The sequence below is a fragment of the Diaphorina citri genome, unplaced genomic scaffold (assembly GCF_000475195.1).
Source record: "Diaphorina citri unplaced genomic scaffold, Diaci psyllid genome assembly version 1.1 scaffold1214, whole genome shotgun sequence".
Lineage (NCBI taxonomy): Eukaryota > Metazoa > Arthropoda > Insecta > Hemiptera > Psyllidae > Diaphorina > Diaphorina citri.
Window position 1 is genome coordinate 12827 of NW_007378643.1, and position 13857 is coordinate 26683.

Genomic DNA, 13857 nt, shown 5'->3' on the forward strand with positions numbered 1-13857 from the left:
TTTAGAACGATTTCTTTTCAAAAATTTCAAATATTTAATAGTACCTATGTAGTTCTTCCTTTTCGCAACTTATTGGAGTTATTGGTGAACTTACTCTGGGAACATTTCAAATTTTCTTTTATGTTCAGTGCAGACTCCAGATCCTTTGTTTTGGTTTTCCAACCAGTGTTTTCCAGTAGAATGGGAGGTAGTCCCGAATACTGAAAGTTGAATATGATGCATGACAATGACAAAACGAAACGTTGAGAATAATTTCATCCCTAAAGGTACCTTTACACTGGGGCAATTTAGAAAGCAACCGGCAACAGCAACCTGCAGCATGCGGCATTGCCGCGCCGCATGCGGCGTTGCCTTATACCTTGCGGCGTTGCTTTGTGTGTTGCTAGTGGTTGCTCTACGCCGCAAGGCTTCCCATCAGAAATGGATAGAATTGCCTGTTGCCTTGAGTTGCCAGTGCTGAGAATGGTCTGATTGAGTTTAGTACAGAATAGATTTGTGAACTTTTTACAAAGTGCCTAAATTTTATTTATAATTTTTGGATTTCCAACCAGTGTTTTCTAATATAATGGGAGGTTGTCCCGAATACTGAAAGTAAAACGGCACTATTTTGAACATGCATAACCAAACCGTGAGATTAAAAAACCAGAATAATTTCATCCCTAACCCTAATGGGAGTGTTCAGTTGGAATTTTGGCCCTGAAAGAAACTTTACAATTTTGCACTTTGCAACTGTTTTGACGTCACAACAACTAGTGTAATGGTTATGTTATGCTTTCAAAGGTTTTCTGTAATATTACATTAAAACTTTTGCAAAGAAAGTGCGCAATGTTATGTGCGAAGTTCTAACTGGAGCGAGGACTTCATTTGATTTGAACTGCAAATAATGAAAATGCATTTGGACAGAACTTACCGTCTTTTGCCGAATGTGCGGCTCCAGCCAGGGTTGTGAATATGCCGCACCACACCAGTAGCGCCCCGAGGCGGCACTCTCCTACACCCGATGACGTCATCTTAGATGACCTTCAAATCCTCTCCTTGGAGAAAGCACGTCACCTTGTGGAACACCGAGAATCCTCGATCAGAATTTGGTTCAAGGTGTAAAACGGCCTAGAATGGCGTCCATCCAGCTTCTCTCAACACCATATTCATTTTAGTTCACTTTTGGAGCACATTTTTTTAAATTACAGCGAAAAAGTTATCCATTTGTGTGAAACGTGTTTGCAAAATCAAACGCGTTACAGAGGTCCTGACGTAATTTACCAGAGACGAAACAAAGAAAGGGAGAAGAAGGAGAGGGAAGATGTTATTTAATGTTGTTTTCTGCTAACCTCGCGTGGATACAAAAGAATGAGGGAAGAAGACGAGAAGAGAAGAGGGAGAAAATGGGAGAGAGGAAAAAAAAGACATTAAAAATGGAAGAAATACGTTTATCGTCCCTTCTCTTCGTTCTTTTCCATTCGTCTCCCCTCTTCATTATCTTTCATTCGTCTCCCCTCTTCATTATCTTTCATTCGTCTCCCCTCTTCATTCCCTTTCACTCGTCCCACTTTTCTTTATTCCTGCATCCCTCTTCTCCTTTCTTTCCCTAATTCTTCTACATTTCCCTCTCGTAACACCCCCTGTTCCTCTAATTCTTCTCCTCTGCCTCCTAAAACATTCCCTTTTCTTTTCCCTTTATCCCCTATAACAGCTCTTCTTCCTCCTATTACATCTCTCCTCCTGTGCCTTCGAAAAAATCCCTCCTACCTCCTATTTTTCCCCCTCTAGCCCCTATAACATCCCTTCTCTCTCCTCCTCGCCCTTCAAAAAATCCCTCCTACCACCCATTTCTGCCCCTCTGCCTTCGCTTTCACTCGTCCCACTTTTTTTTCATTCCTGCATCCCTCTTCTCCTTCCTTTCCCTAATTCTTCTACATTTCCCTCTCGTAACATCCCCTGTTCCTCTAATTCTTCTCCTCTGCCTCCTAAAACATTCCCTTTTCTTTTCCTCTATCCCCTATAACAGCCCTTCTTCCTCCTATTACATCTCTCCTCCTGTGCCTTCGAAAAAATCCCTCCTACCTCCTATTTTTTCCCCTCTAGCCCCTATAACATCCCTTCTCTCTCCTCCTCGCCCTTCAAAAAATCCCTCCTACCACCCATTTCTTCCCCTCTAACCCCTATAACATCCCTTCTCTCTCCTCCTCGCCCTTCAAAAAATCCCTCCTACCACCCATTTCTGCCCCTCTGCCTTCGAAAACATCCCCTTCCTCGTCCCCTTTTTCTTGGCTATGTGGAAAATGCGACAAACCCCAAGCGAAAACATGAGATACAAGTTTCGGGGATGTTTTTTTTCCGAAGAATACGGGAGTTTTGTGTCGTTTTTACGAATTTTCGACGGAGGGAAATGGCTCCATTTTAATAATGAAAAAATGGAGGGTGGGGGAATCAGGAACATTTCCATCTTAGTTGGAGGAAATCAGTTTTTCAAAAATTTTCTCTCGAAAAGTAGAGATATTTTCGAACGATTTCTTTTCAAGATCCTCCAATATTTGGTAGTAGTTCTTCCCTATCGCGACTTATTGGAGTTATTTGTAAACTTACTCTGGGAAAATTCAAATTGTTTTCTTTCTATGTTCAATCCAGATCCTTTGTTTTTAGGCTGGCAAAGCCAAATGAATAAAAATAATAAAATTGTCAATTCCAAACTTGAATTTCGCTCCGTTCGGTGGAAAAGTTACGACAATAGGCAGCGTCGTAACGTCCAGATAATTCGTACATGAGAAAACAAGCTGTCCGTGGCTCGTCCACTCAACTGGAAAAGGCTCTCTCCTCTATCTTTCCATTTCCATTCTCTCCTTCTTCATTCCATTTCCATTTTCTATAGGTTTACTCGTGCAAAAATTGTCGAACGGACCAAGAAAATCCACGTCCCCTTCATATTCTGAAACCAGTGGCGGCTCATGACTTTCAGATCACTTAAACGAAGCGAGCGAGTTATTAGATAACCTGAGGAACAAGAATTCTGTATTTCTGGTAGGTAACTGACATCCATTTCTCGGTGTTAGAGGAGACGAACACTATTCACATCAGCAAATATTTCAACGGGTAATTTAAATGCAAATATTTCAACGGGTTAATTTAAAAGCAAATATTTCAACGGGTTACTTTCTGGTGTTCTCGTGTTGACCCAGAAGCTAAGTGGGATTATTCACATCAGCAAATATTTCAACGGGTTAATTTAATTTAAAAGCAAATATTTCAACGGGTCAATTTAAAAGCAAATATTTCAACGGGTTAATTTAATTTAAAAGCAAATATTTCAACGGGTTAATTTAAAAGCAAATATTTCAACGGGTTAATTTAAAAGCAAATATTTCAACGGGTTACTTTCTGGTGTTCTCGTGTTGACCCAGAAGCTAAGTGGGAGCTACCAACCAAGCTGACTAGGCTGACTAATCTGACCATAACTGATGGCTACATAGAGGATTTTATTAACTTGATGGTAAGGGCAATGGAATTGAAGATCAGATATACCAATCATAGTCACCGATAGAGGTGAATTTCTAGGTGTGATATTACTAAAATTACCGGTGCAATATCTTCCATTACATTAATCTTCTAAGCTTTAAGCACAAAGAAGCTTCTTCACCGCATACCTAATTTAATATTCTTCAAAACTTTTAGCGCTGTTCCCGCATTAAAACTTGCTGGTAATGAGTCGTATGGTTTGGAGACAATCAGGGGCGTGTGGTGAGATGTTCAACTGGGGAGGTATACCTAAACCCATAGTAGTGGCGCAGGGTAAGATTTCGAATGGGGGAGCTATGATAAATTTATAGGATGTCGATCTGCGGGTGGTCTTAGGTATGCAGTTTTTGGAGAGAAAAAAAAAAGTACTTTCTGGCACTTTTTGAAGAAACAGCACCGAATTAAATCTTATATGTAGAACTCACTTCATCAGGCCAGCCACTTACCATCAGGTCGGCATGTCAGGTCTACCTGATACCTGATGAGCACACACGCTATCAGGTAGACCTGACACTGACAGGCCGACCTGATCAGGCGTACCAGCAATCAGGTCTACCTGATAGTGAGTTAATAATGTAATTCAAGTTGTCCTCGTATGTAAGGATATAGTATTATGAATAATGAACAATACCAAGTTTTCCTCTTTGATAATGTCGACATTCTTCTCATGTCGTCGCTTATCTATAACGAGTATCTGCCTTTGTTTTGATTAATTCAAATGGAGCATAATATGCATTCGGGTAGAAAATACAATAGTCCGTCCCTTATACCTTTTTATTACTATTGTAATAATAAAGGAAGGACGGACTAAAAAGGGCAAACATTGAGTGAAAGCTCGAAAATTCAAAATCCCACGTAACATGTGAAAATCTGAATGTGAGGTCAAAAACTGTAAAGTTTTGATACCTATTTCAAATGTCAAAAACTCAATTTGAAAATTTGTCGTACACAAGCAATCCGCCGCAGGTCGCTGTTGCCTGTTGCTAGGTTAGGTTGCCCCAGTGTAAAGGTACCTTAATGGGAGTGTTCAGTTGGAATTCAGACCCTGTAGCCCATTCCTGAAAGAAGCTTTACAATTTTGCACTTTGTAACTGTTTTGACGTCACAACAACTAGTGTAATGGTTATGTTATGTTTTCAAAGGTTTTCTGTAATATTACATTAAAACTTTTGCAAAGAAAGTGCGAAATGTAATGTGCGAAGTTCTAACTGGAGCGAGGACTTCATTTGATTTGAACTGCAAATAATGAAAATGCATTTGAACAGAACTTACCGTCTTTTGCCGAATGTGCGGCTCCAGCCAGGGTTGTGAATATGCCGCACCACACCAGTAGCGCCCCGAGGCGGCACTCTCCTACACCCGATGACGTCATCTTAGATGACTTCCAAATCCTCTCCTTGGAGAAAGCACGTCACCTTGTGGAACACCGAGAATCCTCGATCAGAATTTGATTCAAGGTGTAAAATGGCCTAGAATGGCGTCCATCCAGCTTCTCTCAACACCATATTCATTTTAGTTCACTTTTGGAGCACATTTTTTAAATTACAGCGAAAAAGTTATCCATTTGTGTGAAACGTGTTTGCAAAATCAAACGCGTTACAGAGGTCCTGACGTAATTTACTTCTCGGCACAGCCATTATTTTAAACATGAAAACGTAATAAAAATGTAAATCACATTTTGATTGGGTGATCATTAGGTGAGTAATAGTAGGCAATTAGTTACCGAGGTAGCTATTAGCTATTTTGAATAAATTGTTGTTAATTGCGTCGATTTAATAACTGGACTATAAAATCTCGACACCTTTAGTTGGCACTTTAGTAGGAGCACTTTGATATTACTTTCTTTAACGATAATTTTAATATTTTGGTTTGACTAGAATCCATCATTAATCAAAAAGGTACAGCTATTGAAAAACACAATGGAGTTTCATAAAAACATTAGATGAGTGAATTTATGAAATAATCTAACTGGAACATAAAGCACCTATAGTAAGGAGAACTTCTTACCTACCTCTCTTCTTATACCTATGTACCTCCTTTCCTCAAGTGTAAGAAATATGAAACTAAGAAAATCTTGCTAATAAATATTTCACATTTAACCCTTGTGTGTCCTAGGTGTTTGAAATGTCAGGGAAATAGGTAGGTACCTATACCTACCCACGAGTATGTAGACATAGGTAGGTAGGTATGCCACTAACCCTTTGAATCTGTATTGTTTGGTACAAACTTTGAATCTACTACATCAGTGCCCTCTACAATCTAGATTTTGCACAAAATTTGTTAATCTATTTTTGATTTTTTTTTTTTTTTTTTTTTTTTTTTTTTTTTTTTTTTTTTTTTATAGGCTGGCTCATAATAGAACAGTTGCGCTTACGTGGGCAAAGTTCCTAAGTCAAAGAGCAGAAAAATTGAGGAACAGCTTATTTTCTCTTTTTCATATACGACTTCTTGATCCCGAGATAATCGATTGACGTCCGAGATAATGACGTCACGGCATACGCTCCCGTACACGATCAGGGAAATAACCCATAATACTTAAAAAATCAATTTCGGTCGGGGGTGAACTTTATTCAAAACAAAGAAGACGCGTTCTCGGAACTGTTCGCTTTCTCTTATCTCTTCTCTGTTTGATTTAGGGACGATATGATCTCAGTATAGTTACAGTTCCCTCTTTCCAACGTTTCATCCCAACCAGAATTTTTTTGACGACTCCAGCCATCGAACCCACAATCCCCTCATTCCTGTTCCAGGATCAGAAGCCCATGAGCTGGGTCACCACGAACAACAAGACAGGGAAGCTAGAAGGCCATGGAATAGCGTTCGAGATCCTCAACACGTTGAGTGCTAAGTATGAGTTCTCCTATGAGATTATACTACCGAGTAGGAAGACCTTGCTAGATCAGGATGGAAGCATCATGAACATTCTGAAAACTGGGGTAAGTACATCTGCTTCTGGTATACCGAGGGTACTGCGGTCCGAATCTCAGCATGGACATAAAAATAAAATACTGATCTGAAGAGACCATTTGTAAGATAAGTTGAATAAAGTTCCAATTGATCAATTTGATTATTTATTTATCCAAGAGGTTTGAAAGAGGGAGCTGTAACTGTTAGGCCCTATCGTCCCGAAATCGAAGAGAGAAGAAGGACAGGATAGGAGAATGTCAACCGTTCCGAGAACGAACCTTATCTGTTTAGGATGAAATCCGGGAATCGCGAACCTGCTGATTGGAATTCCTAGACTGATTGGGATTACGAAAGAAAATTTATCTTTTTTGAGAAAGAAGTTATGAAATAGGTAGTTACATTCTGTTAGGTAACTCCTTCTGTTCACGGATGACCACCCATTAACCATTAGGACAGAAATGACATTGTTGTCATTACGGCTGTCATTTTGAGTGACGGTTTTTTAACGAAGGCGATGGTCTAATTCCTAATAGGTATTCGTAGAGTGGAATGAGGTGTAGAACGAGAAAGTTTGAGGAAAGAGGTGGAGAGGAAGACCAAAGCTGAGGCGGAGAAAGAAGGTTGAGGAAGACTTGAGAGAGAAGGGATGAAGAAGGAGAAGAGGTAGGATAAAATAGGTTAAGGCCGACCCTGAATAAAATGGGGACTACCTATAGTGTGCGTGAAAAAAGAAGAAGAAGAAGAAGAAGAGAGGCGGAGGTGGCATCTTGACCATTACATTCAAAAACTGAGCCCCTTTCGTGCTAATTTTATTGTTCACAATATGTATTTTCTATTTTTCATGCCTTTATGGTGTAGTGTCCATTCTTTGGTGACTTTTATGGTTCTCGGCGGTACCCTCAGCTCCCCCCTCTAAAAAATCCCCCCCTTCATTTTCCCCTTTTCATAGGAGGTTGACATGGTGGCAGCTTTCGTCCCCGTTCTGAACATCAAGAAAAACAAAATGGCGGCCCTGGTCAAATCGGAAGAGGAGGAGCTCAAGTTACAGCTGCAACAGGAAGAGGCGATGAAATGGAAGTGGGGGATCGAACTCGGACAATCCCAATACGTCGTCATGATGAAGCGACCGCATGAATCCGCCACTGGTTCCGGCCTTCTGGCTCCGTTTGAGATTGAGGTGAGGTGGAAGTTGAGTGTTCCATTTTACCCCGTGTTCCCCTTGAGATGACTTCTTTTGTTTTTATTAGAAGGAATTTTGATTGTGTTAAGCAGAAATGCTTGTCACAATATTGTCGTTCCCTGCTTAATGCACTACGCTAAATTTTATGACTTGACTTGGACTCGAACCACCAACCTCCAGATCCGAAGTCCAGCGCGCTAACCACTACACCACTGAGGTTAGTTTTTGTTTTTATTTTTCTAAAAGACCAAGACCAATAAAAGGTGCTTATTACATAGTAAATACCTTTTATTGGTCTTGCCTTATAATGAAACTTTAACAAAATTGGTCTTGCCTTATATCTATAGGTAGGTAGGTACTTTATAATGAAACTTTAACAAAATTGGTCTTGCCTTATATCTATAGGTAGGTAGGTACTTTACCTACCTACCTATAGATATACCTACCTACCTATAGATATGTAAAGAGTGAGTGAGTGACTTATAAAAAGAACTACTCAGTCAATGAGTCAAATCCTAACTCCCTACCCTATAGCCTAGAGGGCTTTGAAGAGTGAGTTACATATTTTTGGATCTGACTTATTGACTGAATAGTTCACTGAAAAGAGTAGCTTTCTTTTATAAGTCACTCCCCCACTCACTCTTAAAATATGTCTAGTTTTGGAAGTTATTATCCAAAGTACCTATCTAACCTACTTCGTACACAGAAAGCCTACTCCGAGACTTATGTATGTAGGTGAAGGGGCAAACAACCCTATAGGTCGGCTTAAGCTGATACGAACCTAACCTCTCGCACTTCTCAGACCTCAAGCAGGTATAATTTCGTACCTTGACGATTAATTTAGAATAGAATAGAATATGTATATTGTATATACCTTGTTCATACTGCCAGAATGAGACTGAAAAGTCCCTTTACTCCCGCAGTCTAAACAAGGTCTTATATATTTCATAGGTAAAGTTTACTAATAACTCTAATAAGTTACAAATTACAAATACCTACAAATTTACGTCTAATATCCGTTTCGTCTCCCGGCCAGGTTTGGTTCCTCATCCTAATCTCCTTGGTTCTGATTGGTCCAATCATGCATGCCATCATGAGGGTCCGGCGCTGGCTATCCGGCACACAATCGGAACTCTACCCTATCTCAGCTTGTACATGGTTTGTGTATGGAGCTCTCATGAAGCAGGGGTCTACTTTGAATCCCCGGACTGGTAAGAAAAATTAATCAAGTTAAATTTGTTTGTTTGTTTTTCTTTTTTTTTTCCTTTTTTCGCCAGCCTAGTTAGATTTGGGTTGTATCGCGTCTGCCTTGTAAGCGCTAGGCCGCCGGTTCGATTCCCGTCGGTGCGGATTTTATACTAAACGGATAATGTTCGTTCTCGGAACGGCTGGCTTTCTCATATCCTCTCTTCCTTCGCTTTCGAGACGATAAGACCTTGGCAGTTGCAGTTGACTTGAGTTGGACTCCACCAACTTCCAGATCCGAAGTTCACCGCGCTAACCACTACACTTCACTAGTCACTACAGCACAGGCAAAAAAGAGTTAGGTTAGGAGGAGAATAAATAAGGCCTTTCCACGTGGCACAGAGAATTGGGCCTTATTCAGGACTCGAGTGGTATGTAGGGGTCAAATACCCCTACCTATGTAGGGTAAGTGTACCATTTATTCGCCCACCTAAAAAACGTACCATTTTTTGATAAGTGTAACCTACTGTGGAGGTAAAATACAGGAGAAGGAAAGTATTTTAAAATTGTGACCTAACATAAAATGGATCTTCACAGCACTTCAATATTTCTAAATGCTTGTTACCTTGATACAAAAACTAGTAGAAAGATTTTGTTTTACACTCTCTAATGTGTTTGATCAGACTTGTAGTTAACATCAGTTCAGTAAGGGTTGGCTGGCTGTTGCCCTGTCCTACTTATTCTCTCTACATACAAGTTGAATAGAAGCCTATTGTTGACATAATATTCACTATCCATATTATCATGGTTATATTTGAGGCTGCTAACCCAACTGGCATGTGTGTTGGAGGCATTGTTCCAGTTTTGTTCATGTGAAGGATTCGAGTTTGGAGGTGGAGGAGCATCTATGAAATTACTATGAACTTGATGATGGTCATTCTGAAAAATAAAACAAAGTCACACATAGATTTTTACTTTCCTTATCATACAGGAAGGAAAGTATATAATTATATATATTTATCAGAGCATTAAATCAGAGCATTAAACCTGCCTTGGTGGCGTAGTGGTCAAGACGCTCGCCTGGTAAACAGGAGGGCGTGGGTTCGATCCCAGCCGAGGTATGGAATTTTATCCTCATTTATTTGAGAATTTGACCACATAATAATGGAGCTCTAAGGGTTAGGTGGTAGAGAATGCCTAAGGCGTTAACCTCGCCTAGTGGTTGCCTTCCACTCAACAACAACAACAATAACAACAAAAAAACCACCACCACCACCACCACCACCAACCACCACTACCACTCAAACTATTATTTCGATCCAATATAGCGCCATAAATTTATGTCTTCCCTTCTACCTCCTCCGTTCATTGCCTCTTCATTCTCCTTCTCTCCTCTTTCATACCACTGTTGATCCTCCTTCTCCTCCTATACGTCTTCTACCTCTTGTTTTTCTCCTCTTTCACCTTCTTCTCTTTCTTCCTCCTCTCCTTTTCGATATCATTCTTCTTCTCCTCTCCCCACTCTCTTTCTTCTCCTCTTCTTTTCCACCTCCCGTACACGTAGACACGTACATTATTCTCCTTCTCCATCTGGTTCTTCCTCTTCCTCTACTATTTCTTCTCCTTCTTCTGCCTCCTTCTTTTCTTCTTCCTCCTTCTCTTCTGCTCCTTACAGATCATCGTCCTTCTCCCCATCCTCCTCCTCCCCTCCTCCTCCTCCCCTCCTCCCTTTCTTCCCGCCCCTCCTGTTCTTCCTCTTCCTCTACTATTTCTTCTCCTTCTTCTGCCTCCTTCTTTTCTTCTGCTCCTTACAGATCACCGTCCTTCTCCCCATCCTCCTCCTCCCCTCCCCTCTTTCTCCTCCTTCCCCTACTTGTGACACACCGATTGTCCAAATAACATTTTTGTTTCGGAGTTTTTTTTGTGAACGCCTGTTATATTCGTCTAATTATGCAATGTGCTCACTTACAGAGCCAGGTTCGATCCACGCCCGGTACACAAAGAGATAAAGTTCGTTCTCGGAACGGCTTGCTTTCTTCTATCCTGTCTTCCTTCTCTCTTCACTTTCGGGACGATAAGACCTTGGCAGGTAGAGTTCTTAAAAAAAAAAAAATGTCTTTTTGTTTCATTATTTCATTTGTTTTTTTTTTTTTTTCCTTTTTTCTCATTTGTTTCATTATTTCTATTCCAGATTCAACCCGTATCATGTTCGCATCCTGGTGGATCTTCATCATGATTCTCACCGCTTTCTACACCGCTAATCTCACGGCTTTCCTTACCCTATCACAGTTCACGCTGCCTATCCATAGTGTAGAAGACATCGCCAATCCTACCAACACTTGGTGTGCGGAGGCGGGCGGTGCTGTTGAGTATTCTATCAAGGTGGGTCGGAAGGTCCTGGGTTCGATTCCCGCCGATTATTATTATTTTCAACGCAAATAATGCTTGGGTGCATATAAAAAGAAAAAAGCCAGTCTAGTTAGCTTGGAAGGTAGCGCGCCTGCCGTGTAAGCGCTAAGTCGGCTGTTCGATTACCGGCCGGGAAGAACTTTATCATCAACAGATAAGATTCGTTCTCGGAACGGCTGACTTTCTCCTATCCTGTCCTTCGTTTTTCGATTTCGGGACGATAAAATCTCTGTTGTTACGGTTCTCTCTATCAGATCTATTTTTAAAAATAATAGGGTAGTGATACCCTCAAGTTAAAAACACACTACCATCACGTCACGTGAACTCATGGGGAGTCAGAAATGTGAGCTCAAGTGACGTGATGATAGTAGTGTGACTGTCTTGAAAGAGATTACCTACCTTGGTGGTGTAGTGGTCAAGGCGCTCGCCTGGTAAACAGGAGGGCGTGGGTTCAATCCCAGCCGAGGTATGGAATTGTATGTACAAACCTGCCTAGGTGGCGGAGTGGTCAAGACGCTTGCCTGGTAAACAGGAGGGCGCGGGTTCGATCCTAGTCGAGGCATGGAATTTTATCCTCGAAATAATTTGAGAATCTGACCACAGAGATAGTAGTAGCCTACTGCTGGAGTAAAGGGACTTTACGAGCAGTATAAATAATAATAATAATGCTTACTTATACTGCTCGCATAGGACTGAAAAGTCCCTTTACTCCAGCAGTAGGCTACTACTATTATTGTGGTCAAATTCTCAAATTATTTCGAGGATAAAATTCCATGCCTCGACTAGGATCGAACCCGCGCCCTCCTGTTTACCAGGCAAGCGTCTTGACCACTCCGCCACCTAGGCAGGTTTGTTCATAAATTTATAGCAGAGAATTCCAGCGATGAAACGAGCGCCTAGACCACTACACCACCGAGGCAGGTACTACACCACCGAGGCAATAAGTAATATTATTATTATAATAATTTCTTGCAATGATATCAGCTACTACTGTTTTCAACGAATCTGTGTTACTTGAGTTAAGCTACGGCCGGTAGGGTGGACAGAAGAATCGACTAGTAACACTAGAAAGGTACCTAATTATCTAATAACTAACAACCCTACACTAGAAAAGAGAGAAATTCACAAGCTTCGGCTTTTACGGATGGGTATACCATTTGTTTGATGAGAGAGTTGTTCTGAAAAACCAATAAATGGAAACTTATAAAATTAATTAATTAAATTAACAACTTTTTATTTCGTCGAGGAAAAATAAATCTTTTCTATTTTTTATACCAAAAGGATGAATAAATAGGAAAAATAAGGGGGAGAAATATTTCATTAGAATAGTGAAGGGTAATTTATAGTGTCTAAACAGGACCGGACTTATATTTTCAGGGCCCCTAGGCCCCATAAATTTTAGTGCCAATGTGGGGCCTGAGGTAGGGGGTAACTAGTAAAGTTAGTAAAAAAAATAATAATAATAAAAAAAAAATAATAAAATACAATTACATAACTGAAAAAAAAAAAAAAAAAAAAAAAAAAAAAAACTTTAAAACAAACACCCCCTTCCTCGCCTCCTTTTTCTTGGCTATGTGGAAAATGCGACAAACCCCAAGCGAAAACATGAGATACAAGTTTCGGGCTTTCGGGGATGTTTTTTTTCCGAAGAATACGGGAGTTTTGTGTCGTTTTTACGAATTTTCGTCGGAGGGAAATGGCTCCATTTTAATAATGAAAAAATGTTCCGAAGAATACGGGAGTTTTGTGTCGTTTTTACGAATTTTCGTCGGAGGGAAATGGCTCCATTTTAATAATGAAAAAATGGAGGGTGGGGGAATCAGGAACATTTCCATGTTGGTTGGAGGAAATCAGTTTTTCAAAAAAATTCTCCCAAAAGTAGCGACATTTTAGAACGATTTCTTTTCAAAAATTTCAAATATTTAATAGTACCTATGTAGTTCTTCCTTTTCGCAACTTATTGGAGTTATTGGTGAACTTACTCTGGGAACATTTCAAATTTTCTTTTATGTTCAGTGCAGACTCCAGATCCTTTGTTTTGGTTTTCCAACCAGTGTTTTCCAGTAGAATGGGAGGTAGTCCCGAATACTGAAAGTTGAATATGATGCATGACAATGACAAAACGAAACGTTGAGAATAATTTCATCCCTAAAGGTACCTTTACACTGGGGCAATTTAGAAAGCAACCGGCAACAGCAACCTGCAGCATGCGGCATTGCCGCGCCGCATGCGGCGTTGCCTTATACCTTGCGGCGTTGCTTTGTGTGTTGCTAGTGGTTGCTCTACGCCGCAAGGCTTCCCATCAGAAATGGATAGAATTGCCTGTTGCCTTGAGTTGCCAGTGCTGAGAATGGTCTGATTGAGTTTAGTACAGAATAGATTTGTGAACTTTTTACAAAGTGCCTAAATTTTATTTATAATTTCGTATTGTTTTTCACATTTATATTGGTTATATTAATCATCCAGATTTTCCAATAACAAATTAACAAAAAGGTTAGGTTAGATTAGGTTAGGTTAGGTTTTTTGAATTTGAATTTGCTTTATTTACAGGTTAGGTTAGGTTAGGTTAGGTTTTTCACACGGAAATTATTGGCAAGGTAAATTAACCCGAAAACCGCCAAAAAGCGGTCCCAACCCAACCCAACCTAACCTAACCCAACCCAACC

At 40.3% G+C, this 13857-nt stretch overlaps 1 protein-coding gene across 1 annotated transcript; it reads left to right on the forward strand.

Annotated features, from left to right (window-relative positions):
* The first annotated feature begins 4823 nt into the window (after window positions 1-4823).
* LOC103514740 (glutamate receptor 1) lies at window positions 4824-12577 on the forward strand. Its single transcript, XM_026827630.1, has 7 exons — window positions 4824-4916; window positions 6261-6446; window positions 7367-7426; window positions 7496-7594; window positions 8634-8808; window positions 10974-11176; window positions 12569-12577. Exons 1-7 carry the CDS (start codon window positions 4824-4826, stop codon window positions 12575-12577), a joined length of 825 nt encoding a protein of 274 aa, XP_026683431.1.
* The last annotated feature ends 1280 nt before the right edge of the window (window positions 12578-13857 follow it).